This window comes from Limanda limanda, chromosome 14, assembly GCF_963576545.1.
Source record: "Limanda limanda chromosome 14, fLimLim1.1, whole genome shotgun sequence".
In the NCBI taxonomy this organism is placed as follows: Eukaryota; Metazoa; Chordata; class Actinopteri; order Pleuronectiformes; family Pleuronectidae; genus Limanda; species Limanda limanda.
The window spans coordinates 26,847,296-26,866,700 of NC_083649.1; the positions used below are offsets into that span (position 1 = coordinate 26,847,296).

A 19,405-nucleotide genomic window follows, 5' to 3' on the forward strand; every position below is an offset into this window, starting at 1 on the left:
TAATTTCTTTGTCATGAAAAGGCACATGTCCCCGTCGATTTTCATAGCTGTAGGCCAATCATAGTGCCGGGGCTGCCCTTTAGGGGGCGCTAGTCAGTTATTTTGCCACGCCAATTCCTTAAACCCATCTGACAGCTTTCAGGGGGGGGGGGGGGGCTGTTGACACACACATGTAGTTTGAGGGAGATTGAACCTTGAACACCGAAGTTATAGCAATTTCGTGTGTCATGGCGAGTTGATGAACTTTGATGCCACGCCATTAATATGGCGTTTGACGAAAAGTCACAGTAATCTTATATCTTCATTATCAATGCCTTGACACCCATTCGCCACAGTTTGACATGGTTGCGCAAAGTGGATGAGGAGAAATACTTCCAAGTGTAAGACGTACAAAAAACAAGATTTCCTGCTGCCACCAGGGGGCGCTGTGATTTTAAGTCACAATTTCTGTGTTGATGTCTTCACGTCACGACTCTTGTCTTATGTGTCTAGTTTGGACTTGATTAGACCAAAAATGTCCGAGATACAGACGCCCGTGTTTTGATGGCGTTTAATCAAACTTTGACGCAACGCCACGGTCACACGCTCTGACGAAAAGTTGATTTTTTTGATAACTTTGGATCTCTATATTGTTGTGATGAGACTCGTCTAAATTTTAAGTTGATCCAATGAAAGCTCTACGACAAGTACATCAATGTAAAAATATGGAATATGGCCAAAATGGCCACTAAATCCAAAATGGCTGGCTTCCTGTTGCGTTATTCATAATGCACTGACAGACTTTTTTGTACGTCTGGTCATGATACACAACCATCTTTTTTTTCGTGAGGATCGGTGAATGCTAAATGAGGGGCTTATCCGTAGGTGGCGCTGTTGAGCTATTTTGCCACGCCTATTTCCAAATACTCCAGAATACGTAAATTTTCACACATTTCTAATTTACTGCAAAGTTTAAAACATTTTTGAGCATGGGAAAGCCCTCAAAAAGCCCATTCACTACGCTGAGAATAATCCTTACAATTTCAATAGGGCCTCCCACCGGAGGTGCTCGGGCCCTAAAAAAATTCACAAATATATGCATGTAAAAGTATTTGCAATCTTCATCAAATACATGTTTGGAGCTTGTTACATTCATATATAAACTGTCGGACCTGCATTTATCATTTATATTTTCTAAGAGGGGATCGTCTGTAGCCAATCAGATGTCTCACTCCTTTACAGCCAATCACGTGAGTGCCTCCACACGACGTCATTAAAACGCGGACAGGCAGCCTGGAGGTTTTAGCCCGCCCGCCCATAGATATATTTATAAAGACTAGATGAAAATAACATAATTATTCATAAGTATGCAGTGTCATATCTACATCTCTGACGTTTATAACAAACCAATCCGTTTAAAAATCGGTTGAAAATTGAGCAAGTTATGGTTATTTACCACTACCAACACAATGTTATGGGTGAGCGAGCAACCTCTGGCAAGATGGCCGCCATGTGGTGACGTCCGGCTCCGTTGGCCGGCAACGCAGACGAGACATCTAGTCTTTATATATATCTATGGGCATATCACTCCTCTGGGAGCATCAGAGGGCAATCCACCAGGGGAATTCCATTCTCCATGGCTTTGCATGGAGGAATGACAGTGGAAGACATCTACATTGCAGCTTCCAGGTCTCTTCCTGGTCTCTTCCTCAGGTTAACCACTCCATCATACGCACCTCGAGGGGATTCCTCCTTGATGCCGCCATGCACTGCCCACTGGCTTTAAAATCCAGTATTCCCCAGTTCTAGCTAGCTCCTTCTCTAACTTTGACAGCTACCAATGAAACACCTTGTCTTCAAATGTAAACTCGATGGTGTGGTTGTTAACGGGTATTGAGTTACTCTTTAGAATTTGGTGAATGTTAACTGGTAAGGCACTCGTTCTGTTACCCCATGAGTTTTTATTGGGATATAATTTAGCTTGTTATTTTCTTTATTTCATTGTGCACCTCACCCAAACTTTCAATTATCTTATAAATCGGGACCCGTTTCCCCCCTAACCCATTGTCCCTCATCTTGTTCAATGCTGTTTAAAATTGCTTTTGTTAATGTTTTTTGACTACTACACAGCCCTAAATAACAGTTACAAAAATTATGATACAACCAAGGGTTCCCAAACCTTAGTAAGACATTGTATTTTTCTCTAACATGGACACCACCCAATAAGGATGGAGTAGATGCATCATATATGTCTTGGTGCCTGTATGAAGGAGGCGTATTATTGTACAGGTACAAAAATAAAGTGCCTTATGTAATATTGGTTTATGTCATTGGTTAATCCACCAATAAACATGCATAGCTATTAACAACCATTGAATACAAAAATATGTTTGCAACTTGAGCATTTCCTAATCTACACAAAGACTAACAAACTATATTAGACTGTATTAATACAAGCTTATGAAGTGTCTTACAACACCATGCCACTAGAAGGAAACTGAACATCGATAACCTGTATTCATTTCCTTAGGGCTGAAAAAAATGTCTATCTATGATAGATAGTAATATAAAATTAATTTCAATCACGTGATTTTGAAACAGGCTGAATCATTTTTCTCTCCACCTAAATTTTTCACATTATTACATTATTTGAAAATGTTCGTTTGTATCTTCTTTAAAAAAAAACGCCTTTCGTAACTCCTCACGGCTTCTCCTTCACATTTTCGCTTGACATCGTGACGTTTTCCCAAGGAATATTGGTTAAGAAACTTATTTGGACTTTCCAAAGGCCCCTCAGGTCTGCAGCAACTGATACAGAGGAAGTGGCGGAACCATAGAGCGAGCGTTTCCATAACGACCGGACGTTTTTCTCGGGCGGACCAAGTAACCTCCATGACATGGATGTATGAAACAATTGACAGCAATACCGAGGTAAACTGCCTTATTTCTATATACCTATGTTGCAGCACACAGTTGTGCAGTCTTCAGTTTTCTCCTAACATTAACGACTGTGTTTAATGTTATGATGTGCAGTGAAGCGGAGCAGTGACTGTGCATCAGCGGTACGATCCGGGGACACAGTAAAGTTTGATGCACATGAAATCGTTCATACACATCACTTTTCTTCGTGCACAAGTGGAAATACATTTCCAGTCGCTTCTAATGGTTAAATGGTTGCATTAGTACAACGATATACGCATGGGTTATGGTTAACCAGCAGCCAAGCTATACATTTTATATTTGCTGGATTAAAGGTCACTAAGTAGCTAAAGTTTTGCAATTTTCTAAATGTAATAAAAATAGAACCCACCCTCAGTGATCTTTAGTAATTGTGATGTGAGGTTGACCAGTGCACCTGAGAGCAGTGTTGCTGACGGGTGTCTCACAAAAGTGAGACGGGTTGAAACATAGCGGTAGTGCGTTAATGAGTTGATCATACTGAAACTGGTCCTTCTGTTGTCATAGTTCAATTTGACAGCAGTTGTTTATTGTTGACAAGAGTATGTGAGAGTATTGACAATACTGGGTTTTGAGGTGTAACATTTATCAACTGACAAAACAGCCTGAACTGCAAATTTCACTGCTAGTTCACAGCTAAATTGCTAACTTCTAAAGCTGTGTCTCAATTCAGGACCACATTCTTCAGAAGACCCAGTCTATGCGGGCGGCATCCTTCAGCGGCCGCATAGATTGCATCTGCCCAACAAAAAACGGTCTGGTCTTCTAATGGGATCACCAGCTTGTCCTGCCCTTAAAGCTATTGCCTATCAAAAGAGCTACAGAGAAAAAATGTTGATTATAATCATTGAAAATAGATTTTTTAAAAACATATATACTGTTTAGTTAAGTTCTTATTAAAAAATTATATTTAGTTTTCGCCTTGCTTTCTACTGCCATTTCCTTTTCAAATACAGTTCGTGAAAGAAGTGGAATCTGCTCCGGTCACTATTCTCATGTCATGCGTCCTCTCCCTCCCTCATTACCCAGTACCCACACAAACTATCTACAAAACTTCTGTAACATATTTCAGGCTAACCTTAAACCCATTCTCTAATATTATGCGCAAGATACCTGAGGCCTCATTTTCAAACAGTCTGTAAAATTAATATGAAAGCTGTATATGCATTATTTTGCACAAGGAGTATTAACACTGCTGGTTTATGAAAAACCAGCAGATGGGAAAAATTGTGATGCAGACATGAGGTAGTGAATTGAAGGCAGATTATTGATCCACTGCATCAAAAATGTGTGTGTGAATGTAAAACTATTCTGTAAAGCACTCTGCATGGTCCTTAAGACTAGAAAAGCGCTATATAAATACAGACTATTTACCATTTAATAAGACACATGGTGTTCTGGGATCAGATGTATATGGAGCGATATCGGTTCCACTAACGCATATCTATTTGAAAAAATGAAACAGGTAAAGCTCTGCTCAACTTGCCTTCACTGAAAGCACACTATTGATGGTAAAACTGTCAATTTGTAGATGATTAAAATGTCCAGTGAAAGTTTCACTGGACATGAGGGTGATGGTCCTTCAGCATTTAAACTGATATATTAATGAGCAGTCAACTATCTAGTGTTCACTAGTTAGTGTATCGTAAGTTGCTGTTAATTCAACATAATAAAATTTTATTTGTATATAGCCAAATCATATTATACATTATCTCAAGGAACTTTACATAGAAGGTCGAGACCTTGAAAATTATAGAGAAACCCAACAGTTCCCATAAAGAGAGGCACTTTGGCAACTGTGGAGAGAAAATACTCAGAAATATCTAAGAGAACCAGACTCAATGTGGGAGGCCATCTGCCTTGACCTGTTGGGGTGAGCAGGGAAAAATGAGGGAAAGGTGGGCGAAAAGAGGAGAGAGAAGACAGACAGATAGGGGGAAGGAGTGGGTGAGAGAGAGGAGATAGAGACCAGGAACACTTGTGCACCATCAGGTTTTAGCTCTGACTAGTTGTAATGAAAACAATAAGAGTGTAAAGATGTTACTGATGATAGCAGTAGGAGGGAGGAAATATAAAACACATAGTTAATGAGACAGAGAGAAGGGGAGAAGTGCTCATTGCATGATAGGAATTCCCCCAGCAGTCTAGACATATAACATAACTAAGGGATGGTTCAGGACTCACCTGATCCAGCTCGAACTTGAGGTTTTATCAAAGATGAACGTTTTAAGTCTAACCTTATATGTAGAGATGGTGTCTGCCTCCTGAACCCAGAGTGGGAGCTGGTTCCACAGGAGAGGAGCCTGGTAGCTGAAGACTCTACCTCCCATTCTACTCTTACAGATTTGGCACCACAAAAGAGCCTGTATTTTGGGAGAAAAGTGATGTTTTTGGAAATGTGGTGTTATAAGCTCTTTGATATATGAAATATATATATTAGTGTGTTAATGTAAGCTGCTTTATCTTTTATGTATTTCTTTGTGTTCATTTCGTACCGCCTATCTTGTTGATTATTAAATGTACTTAGTATGACACTGTAATTAGACTGCTTTGTGGCCATTCACTGACTCTTTGCAGGTCCAGAGCTGCTCCAAACCCCCAACACAGCCTGTAGTGCTCCAAAATCAACTCAGCCCAGTCCGCTCAGTCTTTCCTTCCAACAGTCAATGCAGACACTGCTCAAAAATATCAAGGGAACACTTAATGGTCAGTATAACACCAAGTCAGTTAAACTTCAGGGTTATAAATCTGAAATGAAAGTGACAACAGGTACAATGGAAAGGCAAAAGCAACCCCCCTTTTTAAGGGTTGTGGTGGCCAAATACAATTGCTATCTCTTTATCCTTCCTGACGGACTCTTCTCTAGTTGTGTGTTCTGCTAGTGTCCTTGTTACTACTGGTAACAGAAGTTTGATTAGCCTGTGATTTCAAATTACCACATTTTAATTTCGGTGTGAGAGATGAAAGATCATCAACATGAATATTTAGCTTATTGAGATCCTATGTGTGATTCAAGTCTTCCCTTAATTGTTTCGAGCAGTGTATATGTTAAACATATATTTGCAAGAAGGAATGAGAAATGAGCAGAACAGCATGACATTCATTAATACGAGTTTGTAATGCAGCACAAATTCAAAAACTGACAAACAAAACATAAATCAAGCCTGACTATGAATATTAAATCTGATTATGCGCTTTGTCAGTCCAGTCTGTTTGAAAAATTTGCTCTCTCTTGTAGTCAATGCTGGCCACTCTGTCTACGATGATGTCTCATGGTTTCAAGAGCAGTAAGCAGAACTTTACCTTTGGACATTGGAAGGTGACTGCTGCCAAAAATCACATTATGAAATCCAAAGACATCGAAAGGTAAGAGGTTCCCCATGCTTTATTAGTATTATTTTAGATTGTAGTATTTATTCAGTATTTGTAAATTTTTTCGAAATTTTACTTGATAAGCTCTGCTGGGTTTCTGCTTTGTTCTGCCTTGTCTTGAGTTATGCTGCCTAAGTACAGTGGCTTAAGACATTTCCAAGCACTTTTACCTTTTGCTCACTTTTTTATTTTTTATTTATTTTTAAATTGATCAACTGTAATTTTTACACATCCATATACTCTCAATATCCCATAATGACAAAGTACAAACAACTGTTTTAGAGTTTCTTTTAGAGTTACGATCATAGTGATTTGTACTAAGTGGAATTCGAATGAGAGATTAACAGTGCTGAATACCCCCCACATTTTTTATTAAAGCGCATCTTTTTTCAGTTATATGATTGCATAGGCTGTGTGGCTCAAGAGAAAGAGCCTGTTGTCCACTAACCACAAGATCGGCAGCTCGATTCCTGTCTCCCCTATTTTGCATTCGGCAAGATGCTAAACCCCAAATTACCACTGATGGTTCTTCAGGCAGTGTATGAGTGATTTGTGATAGAGAAAGTGCTCCGCATAGAAACACTGTACGAATGGGTGGCTTTGAGTGGTCATCAAAACAAGAATAGGGCTATATAAATAAAAACAGTTTTAAACCATTAACAGGCTAGGAGTATAACACAGTAATTGACCTCATTCACCAGCCATTCTTAAGAAGAATTTGGCAACAGTGGATGTTCGCAATTGTCAGCTATGGCCAGAGATTACTAAGAGTTCTCCCTTGCGTGTCTTTGTGACAACTGCTTCTTGGACTCTGCGGGGGTCAAGTGAGTGATGGGTCATCAAGTGTGTAACAACCTGCCCCAGCATTTCGCTTATCACCCACAATGTCTAAAGAGGGTTCAACAAAGAGAACTTGCTTACAAGGCTCCCCCCTCTGTGCCATGTACTCATTTGAGGCCCAGGTGGAGTTCTTTCTCTTCATCAACTGCTACTGACTGCCCATCTCAGCAGATCTAGAGAGGTCTTTAACCGCTTGCCGGTGGGCCTTTCCTTGCACTTCCATCTCCAGGAGTAGACTTGATGTTGATATGGCTACAGACCCTCTGCAGCCAACATAGACTAGTGAGACTTTTGCATTCCAGCCACGTCGACCGCAAGTTCAGTTCACCATAGATTTTTGCACTCGCAGTCCTCTCCACTGCATCCTCAAAGGGTACAGTAAGTTTGATGATATAAATGAGCTGGAGTGAGGCCGACCATAGCACAAGGTCTGATCGGCCTAAATGATGAAGCTCTGTCTGAATGTCTCCGTCTCCCACAGCTCTTTCCAATAGATCTTTCCCATCTCCACTCCCTCCCCATCTCATCCGTCGTGTTTTGAAAGGAAGTCCCCATTCTTTGTGTATGTGCTGTATCAGGCTGTCAGCATAAAGTCAGTAGGGTGTTGGTTCTTATATGTAATGCCATTATCATCACTTAGTGTCATATCCAATTAATGAATATTCCTTATTACTTGAATAAAAACTTGTATGATTCAACACTGAACTGAAGTACGGGTGTAATTGTTGATAAGTGGTTGTAGTAGCGAGAACAGCTGTTTTCTGTTTGTCTTCCCAGGTTAGCAGAAGAGATGAACATGCCTTCCCTTCCAGAGATGCTGTTTGGAGACAACTTCTTACGTATCCAACACATAGATGGCTACGGCATTGGATTCAATGCCATTGATGCCCTTAGGAGAGTAAACAACATGGAGGATGCTGTCAAGGTGGCCTGTGCTCAAGAATGGCAGGAAAGCAGGCAAGATGAGCATGGCAATGTGATACAAAAGAATGTAGCTTAATATTTGCCATGTGAAAATGTGGCCAACCATTCAAACATTGAGAACCAAAAAAAAACCATACTTCTTTAAAATGTCATATGATAGAAAATGGAAAAAATGATTGGCTCAAATTAGGCAGTGTAACAGAGTTTCAGTTCAGACGGTTTGATATTAGGATATTTTTTGTTGGCACAATTAAGCAAAATTCGAAGCACCCCTCCCTCTGAATGAATGTAAGTCTCTCCACAAACAATTATATTTGAGGTTCTGCCATATCTGCCACTAATGGACCTTCAGAGACATGTATTGTTAGCAATCAGAGAGTTTAAGAGGAACATACAATAAATCCAAATAGTTGAAGGTTTTCTACCCTGTAGTGGCAAAACAGGCAAAAAAGAAAAGAAAAACATTGAGAAAAATACAATTGTTTGCCTCCACTGAGTGATTGTATGAGGTGCATGTTCAATAATAAGAGATTAGTTCTACTATTGGAGTTATGATTTACATGTCTGAGGTCAATACATAATAAATAATAGAACAACATGAGTTGAACAGTGTTAGTCTCTTGTCACCCATACACTGAGAAAATAGGTCATCCCATGCAGTGACGCTGTCAGAATTAACTTGCATAATAAAGGAAATTCCTACTTGAAACTTTTCAAAAAAAGTAAAGCAGCTAGCTCCAAGTATCTCATCTGCAATTTTAACATGACTCCATGTCATCTCATTCAAGAGCTGATTCTGAACACTCAAAAGAGGTGGTGAAACCTTACGACTGGACATACACCACAGACTACAGAGGCACTCTAATGGGAGAAGATATGCAGATAAAGGTATGGGGTCATTTTCATTAATGGAATCTAACACAAAACCTGCAACATCTTTTGTTACATTTATTATAAAGGCTTTCAGACCTCTGCTTTTGTCTGTGTTAAATTTGTACCTGTTGCTCCTCTGAAGGTGACTGAGACAGCAGAGCGTATCGATATGGAGAAGCTGAAGGCTCGAGAACAGATCATGTTCTTTGATGACGTGCTGCTGTTTGAGGATGAGCTGCATGACCACGGAGTGTCAATGATCAGTGTAAAAATTGTGAGTGGTGTTATAAGATTTAAGAGGAAAACACATTTGAGTCAAGCATTTACTTGATTTAATAAAAGCTTATTACTAATGCAGTAATCTTTTTAGCTTTCATTTATTCAGGGCCTTTTCACTTAGAGTCCAACTCTTTTTTTAGGGAACACACTAACACAGTTATGCAAATTTACACTGAAATCCGTGTGTCTTGATGATGCAGAGGGTGATGCCCACCAGTTTCTTCCTGTTGCTGCGTTTCTTCCTACGTGTGGATGGAGTGCTGATAAGAATAAATGACACTCGACTGTATCATGAGGCAAGTAGGTTTCCTTTAGCCAGGATAACGTTCAGTGCAGTGTTTCATAATAAGCTATTAATAACATTAAAAATTTGGCAGAAGTTATACCATATTATCTATGATAAAAGCTCTAATGATTAATTATTGATAATTATCGTTTTTTTGTTTTCAGGCTGGAAAGAATTACATGCTACGAGAGTTCAGCACCAGAGAAAGCAAAATAGCGGAACTCAAGGTGAGTTCTTATGACAAGGTATAAGGCACAGCTACAGAGCATGAATCTCCTTAGCTGTGATCAGACCTCTGCTCATGGTTTGTAAGATTGGTTTGTTAATAAATGGTGTTTTCGGGCATTTAAGTTAATTCAGGTCCTCAGGAAAAGTTGTTCGATGAGCTAATCTGCTTTGAATCCAGTACTGTCCTCTCCCCAGATTTTTCCAGGGCAGTGACCTCTCATGGTCCCCATTAGCAGATGCAGTTGTTTGCTCAGTCTTCATGAAAGTGGCTTACTATTGTAATTTTGTATGTAATGTTTTCCTTATCACTTTTTTGATGTTTTTATACGTGGGGAGATTGCAACCCCTTTCTATGTTTAAAGATGTTTGCTGGTGTTAAATTTGAATATCATCCTCGATCCTTTTCCATTCATCCACTGGCTTCAGGTTGATGACCTGTAATCCCTTCCAATTGGATGCTGTTACAACCCAGTTTTTGTCTAGGAGGAAAGGAAGCAACACAGCCCCGATGGTGTCTGGCAATGCTAAATAATTTACATAAACAAAAGGTGAACATTGAACAAATTTAAGACACAAAGGGTAAGGGGCAGAGGGTGATGGCAAATCATTAAAAAAAAAAGAAAAACCCTCTTTCTTAACCCTGGCCCTTTTGTTCAACAAAAGAAACAACTGTCTGCTAATTATACTAAACTATCCTTCATATAGGGCTAAGGACAGAGGATGTCACACCATGTTAAAGCCATAAAAGACAAATTGTGAACATGGGCTATACAAATAAATTTGATTGATTGATTGATATAAGTTTCAAAATACATTCAGGCCGCCATCCATAAGGCTTAGTGAACTAACAAAAAGAGTCTAGGTGAAGTGTACAATGAAATCAGGAAAATAACAGACTAAACCCTTAATCCCTGAACGAGTGGCTCACAAGGTAACATTCACTAAATTTCCAAAGCCAATCAATTCCTAATATGCACAAACAAATTAACGTATGACGTAGAGAGGCGTCACAAAGTGTTGTGAGAGGATGGTTCTGGCCCACATTCAGAGCAGCATACCTGTGATGCTGGACCCCTTGCAGTACACCTATCCAGCCGTAATAGAAGTACTTCAGACACCATCTCTGCAGCTCTTCACATACAGTGCCTTGCATAAGTATTTACACCCCTTGGACTTTTCCCATTTTGTACTGTTACAGACTGGAATTCAAATAGACTTAACCAGACTTTTTACCATTTGATCAACACAATATGCATAGTACTTTGAAGGTGCAAAATACCTTTAATTGTGACACAAACAATAATGAGTAAAAAAAAAGTTGACATCTGTTAAGTGCATAAGTATTCACCCCCCTTGAGTCAATACTTGGTAGAACCCCCTGCAATTACAGCTGCAAGTCTTTTGGGGTATGTCTCTACCAGCTTTGCACATCTAGAGATGGAAATGTTTGTCCATTCTTCTTGGCAAAAAAGCCGAAGCTCAGTCAGATTAGGTGGAGACCTTCTGTGAACAGCAATTTTGAAGTCTTGACATAGATTCTCAATTGGATTTAGGTCTGGGCTTTGACTGGGCCATTTTAAGACATGAACATGCTTTGATCTAAACCAGGGGTGCCCACACTTTATAGGCTTGTGAGCTACTCTTGAAATGACCAGTTCAACAAGATCCCCCCCCCCGTACAAAAATGTACTGTAATAAGAACAAATGAAGGTTACGTTGCATTGTTTCAAAATCAATTAAGAGATTTATTAATAAACTAAAAGGTAACATGGAGCAATAGTTGTAACTTTTACTTAAATAACTATGTACAGTAGGCTCTCTCTTATATGTGCTGAGGATCATACAACTCACTGTACTTCTCATCTTCAATTATTAATTTATTGTCATCCATCTTCAAGAACTTCTCCGCTGTTTGCTCCGTTCAACGTCGGGTGTGGAGGGTAAATTGCGTATTCTCCACTCAAGCCTATGTGGAGAATACGTAGCCCCCCCTCCCCTCTTTTTATCTATGTGAATGCTTGTGTGGCTGTAGTGCAGTGGTGCGCACTCCCTCTTTTTTTTTTGCCGAGACGCTGTGGAGGCGCACTGACGAGCAGTCCACCGTGGTTGACGTTCGCAACATCGTCCAGGGGCTGGGGGGCGTGGCGGCGGCGGAGGCAAAAAAAAAAAGAGGGGATACGTGCGCTGGAGCGTCCACGTGACTGCCTCTTGTCCAGTCGTGCGATCGACCCACACTGCCTTCGTATTGGGCACCCCTGATCTAAACCATTCCATTGTAGCTTGGGCTTTATATGTTTATTTTCATTGTCCTGCTGGAAAATGAACCTCCGCCCCAGTCTCAAGTCTTTTGCAGACTGCATCAGATTTTCCTCAAGGATTGCCTGGTATTTGGCTCCATCCTTCTTTCCCTCAATTCTGACCAGTTTCCCTGTACCTGCTGAAGAGAAGCATCCCCACAGGATGATGCTACCACCACCATGTTTCACTGTTGGGATGGTGTGATCAGGGTGATGGGCAGTGTTGGACTTCCGCCACACATAGCGTTTTGCATTGAGGCCAAAAAGTTAAATTTTGGTCTCATCTGACCAGAGCACCTTCTTCCACATGTTTGCTGTGTCTCCCACATGGCTTATGGCAAACTCCAAATGGCATATCTTCTGGTTCACTTTCAACAACAGCTTTCTTCTTGCCACTCTTCCATAAAGGCCAGATTTGTGGAGTAGACGACTAATAGTTATCCTGTGGACAGATTCTCCCACCTCAGCTGTGGATCTTTGCAGCTCCTCCAGAGTTACCATCAGCCTCTTGGTTGCTCCTCTGATAAATTGTCTCCTTGTCCGGCTTGTCTGTTTGGGTGGACTGCCTTGTCGTAGTAGGTTTGCAGTTTTGCCATATTCTTTCCATTTTCTGATGATGGATTTTATGGTGCTCCGTGAAATGTTCAAAGCTTGGGATATTTTTTTAATCTCTGAGTCCTTCACAGTAAAGGTGTATTAATACTGAGATCAATTTGCAGACATGTGGACCCTATTTACTAATTATGTGACTTAGAAATGTGACTTGTGAAGGCAATTGGTCGCACCAGATCTTTGTTAGGGGTTTCACAGTAAAGGGGGTGAATACATATGCACTCACCACTTTTCAGATTTTTATTTGTAAATCATTTTTGAAATCCATGTAATATTTTGCCCTACTTCAAAATGATGGACTATTTTGTGTTGGTCCATTACATAAAATCACAATGAAATAAATTATAATCTGTGGTTATGCCATGACGAAATGTAGAAAAGTCTGACAGTGGTCGGCAACTCCGGGGCCCCACGGGGGCCCCACAGGGGACAGTCCTCTCTCCCTTCCTCTTCTCCCTCTAAACCATGGACTTCAGCTACCAGACAGAGTCCTGCCATCTCCAAAAGGTTTCTGATGACTCTGCAATAGCTGGATGTATCAGCAAGGGTGTGGATGCTGAATACAGGGCTTTGGTGGGTAGCTTCGTCACATGGTGTAAGCAGAACCACCTGCAGCTTGACAAAGGAGCTGGTTGTGGATCTGAGGAGGGTCAGGACATTGGCGTTAGGTGGCGAGAAAAATTCTCAAAGTCTGCAAGACCTTGATGGTGGACATTGGGAGTGGGTGTCAGACTGAAACTTAAAGTTACGTCTATAACCACAAATTCTGCTTAAACAGAAGTTAACTTAATTTAACTTATAGCTATATAAAAATATTTCTTGTTAGTATAGACCCCAGTTCAACACCACTGTAAACATCCATCTTAATAATAAACACAAAGCTATTAATATCTCTCCGATAGTGGCAATAGAGCAGACCATTTTCATCTTTGTTATGGTTGATAATGTAGTTAAGCTGTTGTATTGGCCTTAAAAAATAGGCTACTAAGTGTATGTAAGGTTGTTTGGTCGTAGTTTTCTTTAATAAGGTCTGTCTGTAAAAACCCTTTGCCCTCATCACAACATAAAGACTTCCTACATTACCCAATATGTGCCAAATCTGTATTGGAAATTACATAAAAAGATTTAAAACGCATAATGTTAATTTGCTAAAATCTTACGTATGTTACAGCATTTGCATGCAAATGTTATGTGCACCATGCATTTTAATTTAAAATTGTAATTTTGGTGATTGACAGTAATTATATACTAAACTGTAAATGAAACATTGATTCTTTACCAAATTTATGCCTTTGGTAACAGAATCTCAATTAAATTCTTGAGGCTTAATTAAAGGCTCCTGCCCTTTATTCATTGTTGTCATTCTGACAAATGTTACTTTCTCTTCCAGAATGTTCCTGCTGCACTGTACACTGATCCAAATGAGATCGCCCAGCACTTGTCCCTGAAGCTGACAGTGTATGAGAAGCTGGAATTTCCCCTGCCTCATGCTCAGACAGCTGATAATGAAGTTCTCCAGTGACCAGTACACTATAAGGTGCACGCTGATGTGTTGTGTAATTAAAAACAGGAATAAATAGCACATCATTAATCTTACAGTAACATGACCATTGATCTCTTCTTTAATTATCTGAGGAATTGTTTTATATGTGACCACTATGTTGATGTGCTCTTGAAATTCGGCAACCTTTGAGAGTTTGATTTTGATTTGAGTTTTCAGTGTATCAACATGCATTGTCTACTTTAAGCATTTGACAAACCGTAAAGCTTGGTAGGATAGCTGTATCCATACTTTTAATATTACTGTATTCATGACATATTTGTAAGACACTGCATAAAATGGAAACAAAGACGGGCATAAAATAAATCTGTAAATATGGTTGCTTCTCTACAGTGACTTATGGAAGTTGAAAAAGTTTAGTTTCCACTTGCAAGTCAAACACCTTTAGAATCTATGTGATCATGTCTACCATATGGCCAAATAAATTTTGTTTGTACAAATATAACTAGCTTGATTTACTTGCAGTGCAATCTTGTTTTCTTTTCAGGAATGTTCTTGAATGAACCTGTGAAATCACACCAAAAAGAGTCTAAGATTACAAGATTGATAACATAACTAGACTTGCCAGCATACATGAGTGGGTCCTCGCCTGGCCACAGTGGAGAAGTGACCAACGAGTATATATACAGGTTATTCCAAAGAAATTTGAACCAAAGGGACTACTTCCGGCTGCCAAATATTGTCCTTGTGTGTTCATGTAGTGACTCTCATTTTGCATGTCAGGTTTGAGGCAGATTGGAGCATGCGTAGTGACGTTACAACTAGGGTTGAGCGGAATACATAGATAAAACAAGTATCCGTTAAGGATAATGTACTTTAACGAGCACGAGTACCATCCGAGTTAAATGTCACACATCATTCCCTGATAGGCCAGCCACACACAGAACCAGTTATTTAACTTCTATCTTATATCTATTCAATGTACAATATTCACATTAATATGAATGCATATTTACAGCATCTGCTCAATTCACAATACCTAGCTTCTCAGTTCAACTCATTGTTCTGCAGAGGAGCTGCTACTGCAGCACAAGGTTTTTACATGTAGGTTTTGCCTTGAATATGGCCATAAATATGACTCTTTCCTTGTATTAAAGTAAAATGGTGAATGGTTTTGTATTTATATAGCGCTTTTCTAGTCTTGATGACCACTCAAAGCGCTTTACAGTACATTTTTACATTCAGCCATTGACACACACATTCATATAGTGAATCTATTCGTAGCACTTTGTTATTCTATGGGGGGGCCATTCAGGGTTCAGCATCTTGCCCAAGGACACTTCGGCATGCAGATGGGTCAGACTTGGGATCAAACTGCCGACCTTCAGGTTGGAGGACGACCACTCTACCCCTCAGCCACAGCCGCCCCAGTAGTCCTGTGTAGTTAAATAAATACCACTACTATACAGTATAATGCCGTGCATCGCCTGCTCCTGCAAATATTTCTAAATAAAAAACCTTTTTAAGCAAAAGAATGGATTTGGTCAACAGAAACGCTGAGGTGCTTTTATTTTGACACACATACAGAAAGTGTTGCAACCATTTATAAATAAATTCAACAGATAAACATTAAAACTCAGGTGAAAGATAATTTTTATTTATTATCAATGTTTATATGTCTATGTTACCAAAGTATTTTGTGACACCTCCTGAAGCCGTTTCAAAGTAAAGGCACTCCAGCGGTACACTTTCTAAATCCAATTGTTCGAACAGGGCTTTGATTGTTATCGGAGACCGAATGATGCTCGTCTTCATACCGTAGTGTCCTGGTGTAAATTTAGTACATAAAAGTAGATAATCCAGGCTCCGCCGCCAGTACCGGATACACTGTCCATATGAACAACAGACAACCTACGGTACAACCTCAGCCACTAAGTCCACGGGGGATCAACAGTGAAGACTGTCGAGATCGACCATTTGATCACGATCGATGGATTGACAACCACTGCTATATAAAAAAGTAAATGATTAGGATAACCTTTTTTGAGGTGGAGCAAATTAAAAAGCTAGGCATAGCATGTCACTATATTATAAAACATGATACTTCCTGTCACAGCTAGGGGGCACTGTGACTATTATAGTATATTGGCATATAGATGTCTTCTGGGCTGTACCCTTATCACTAGGGATGGGTATCGTTTGGTTTTTATCCGATACCGGTTCCTAACCGATACTTTTAAAACGATACTGGTGCCTAAACGGTGCCTGAACCGATACTTTTTTCAAAAAAGTGCACAAAACGATACTTGACTAAGAAAGGCTTTTTTATTGCCAAATATATTATAAAGTATAAAGTAGATTATAAATATGAATAAATACAAAACCCTTTTGAACTTAAAACTATGAATAACATACGAACTGTTAACAAAAGTTTACACTATACTTAAATAAATAAAAATAAATACAAAACACACACACTCTGACTCGTGACTCTGACTTCGGTGCCTGAGCCAAATGAAGACTGAGGGTCGCTTTTCCATCACTCAGAGACCCCCGTGTCTCCGCGGCTGGGGATGTCGCAGGCAGGCTTCGGCCCGCCTTCGTCCCCCTAAAATGCAGTCGCTTTTATGAAACATTTCTCGGCGTGGTCTTCGTTCCTCCCGCCCGGAGCTGGTCCCGGTCCCGGAGCCGGTCCCGGAGCCGGTCCCGGGACGAGGAGATCCCCCCCCCCCACCACCACCTGCACGGGAGCCTGTCCTGTCAGGAGTCTGTCCACCGGCAGCCGCGCCCGCGGGGGCCCGGCGGGAGCCGCCGCTACCCGTGAAGGAAGGAGTGGAAGTGTGAGGAGGCGGGACGAGCGGAGACCTCAGTCTTCCATTGGCTCAGGCACCGAAATGAGGCACCAAAATCTCCGTTGCATTTCGGTCCGGGTAGGTACAGGTTGTATTGGAACCGGTTCCATATTGGAACCGGTTCTCGGTACCCAACCCTACTTATCACACATATGAAGTTTAATAGTAATTGGAGGTAAAAGATGGAAGTCACAGCTACTTGAAGTTGCATGCAGTCATAGAATTTCACGCCATGGACACGGATAAATCATCTTTGAAGACTATATTTGATCACAGGGTTCCTCGGGGTTCTATGCTCGGCCCAATTTTATTTACATTATATATGCTTCTATTAGGAAACATTATCAAAGAACACTGCAAAATTTCCCTGCTATGCGTATGATACCCAGCTATACTGATCAATGAAACCAGAACAAAGTTATCAACTAACTATACTTCAAGCATGTAAGAACATTACTCCAGGTATTCTTTTCAACTTCCCAGTAATTAATAACATTCCTTTTTTATAGTATTTGTGATATGCTTTTGTCCCACTGTGTGCATTCCATCAAATTGATGACCTGCACGTTTTTCAGATTTCAACACCATAATTCCCTAGAGATTAATCACGTATATCACGGACAGACACAAGGGGAATCTAATCGACCAGTTCGCAGAGTGCGCCACAAGAGTCGAACATCACGAGAGCTGTTGTAGAGACAACAGCCTCGTGCTCAATGTCTCAGTGGACATGATCATCTACTTCAGGAGGTCACAGTCTGAACACACATCTCTCAGCATCAGCGGCTCTATAGTAGAGAGAGTAAAGGATATCAGGTTCCTCTGAGTGCAGATCTCTGAAGACCTGAACTGGTCAAAGAACACCACTCTGATTGTGAAAAAGGCCCAGCAGAGACTGCACTTTCTAAGGAAACTGAAACAAACATTAATTCCAACCAAAATCGTCACTACTTGCTACAGAGGCATGGTGGAGGGTGTGCTGACGTCTTGCATCTCAACCTGGCATCCCAGTTTCAATTAGTCGGACAAAAAGTCCCTGCATAGGATAGTGAGGAGATTTGAGAAGGCCATTCTCCCTACCCTTTCTCAAGTACCTATTGCAGAGCTGGTGCCGAATCAGAGACCTCCCCCATAAACCTTTTGAAATGCTGGCATGAGGCAATGGTACAGGAGCCTTAAAACAAGAACTCCCAGACTGCTAATCAACTTCCTCCCACAGGCTGTGACTTTCTGCACTAAGTTTGCACGAAACTCACAGCGACTTATTAGGCACTTCAGCCACTGTACATTTTACTATTTAACATCTTAGTTTTAAGATGGATATATTATCACTACATTAACAATAGATGGGACTCAGAGACAATGTGTGTTTTATTTTGTATTTGTCAGTGTAATCTCCCTTCGTTTTTTTCTAATGATATGGCTACTCTAGATGACATTGCCCTTGCCTCCAACGAAATCTTTGATTCTCATATAAAATATATTTTGATAAAGCTTATAGTCAGATATGCTCCTATAGGTCTAGAATATCAAGAGACACATTACAAACAGAGCCTCTCTTTCCTCCTCTTCCTCTTCATAACATTAATGTCTCCCATACATATGATTGTTGACTTGACTTATTCCCCAGAGTCCTTGTGCTTTATCGTTTACAGATCCAGGATCGCCGATGCAGCCATATCGTGAACGTGAATCTTGACCATGATGGTGGATGGCAGATTGTGACCATTGATCGTCATCATGGTGGCAGCTGAACATGGATATTTAATACAACTAGATTGCTCCCTTCATCTCTGTGGGACATTTTCTTTTGTACAAATACTTAAAATACAAATACATTGATAAACATCTTCATTATAGGTAGACACTGCCTTTTCTTATCAATAGTGTAAATATTGTTATTTTATTGATGTGCTCTGCTACTTGCAGCATCTGTTTCACTTCTGTTTGTCCTGGGAGAGTGATCCCTCACGTGTTGCTCACTCTTATGTTTCAAGGTTATTTCCCCCTGTTGATAGAGGGGAGGCGGGGTTGTTTAGTAATTTGTGTATGTGGTCCACTTTTCCAGTATTTTATGTATTGATCAGTTCTTAGGGAGATAGTAAACTTCTCCATGCAGTGTATTTCATTAACATTATCTGCCACATCGTCCATTGATGGTGGGTTTGTCTACAGCTTCTCGCTGGCCACCAGTAATACTTTGTAAAGGTTTTCACTGTGAGTCCTGAAATTATCTTGGATTTTGCCCAAGTATAGTGTGACAAAATAACAGTCATCTTCCATTCCAAAGATATTCCTTATTTCTTTTGCAACCTCTAGCCAATATGATTGAATCAAAGGTCAGCCCCAGAGGACGTGGTCCGCAATAGATTAACCACACTGCCTCTTGCAGATATCTTGACCC

General features: G+C 40.4%; 1 protein-coding gene across 2 annotated transcripts; it reads left to right on the top strand.

The window, feature by feature from the left end:
- Window positions 1-2,854: 2,854 nt before the first annotated feature.
- On the top strand, window positions 2,855-14,654 carry tiprl (TIP41, TOR signaling pathway regulator-like (S. cerevisiae)). 2 transcript variants are annotated; one of them, XM_061085773.1, is made up of 9 exons: window positions 2,855-2,910; window positions 5,515-5,643; window positions 6,176-6,303; window positions 7,927-8,106; window positions 8,862-8,961; window positions 9,089-9,220; window positions 9,426-9,521; window positions 9,676-9,738; window positions 14,039-14,654. In XM_061085773.1, exons 1-9 carry the CDS (start codon window positions 2,872-2,874, stop codon window positions 14,168-14,170), a joined length of 999 nt encoding a protein of 332 aa, XP_060941756.1. In that variant the 5' UTR covers window positions 2,855-2,871; the 3' UTR covers window positions 14,171-14,654. The 2 variants fall into 2 exon arrangements, with proteins under 2 accessions (XP_060941756.1, XP_060941757.1); XM_061085774.1 differs by lacking the exon at window positions 5,515-5,643 and having other exon boundaries at window positions 2,863-2,910.
- Window positions 14,655-19,405: the final 4,751 nt, after the last annotated feature.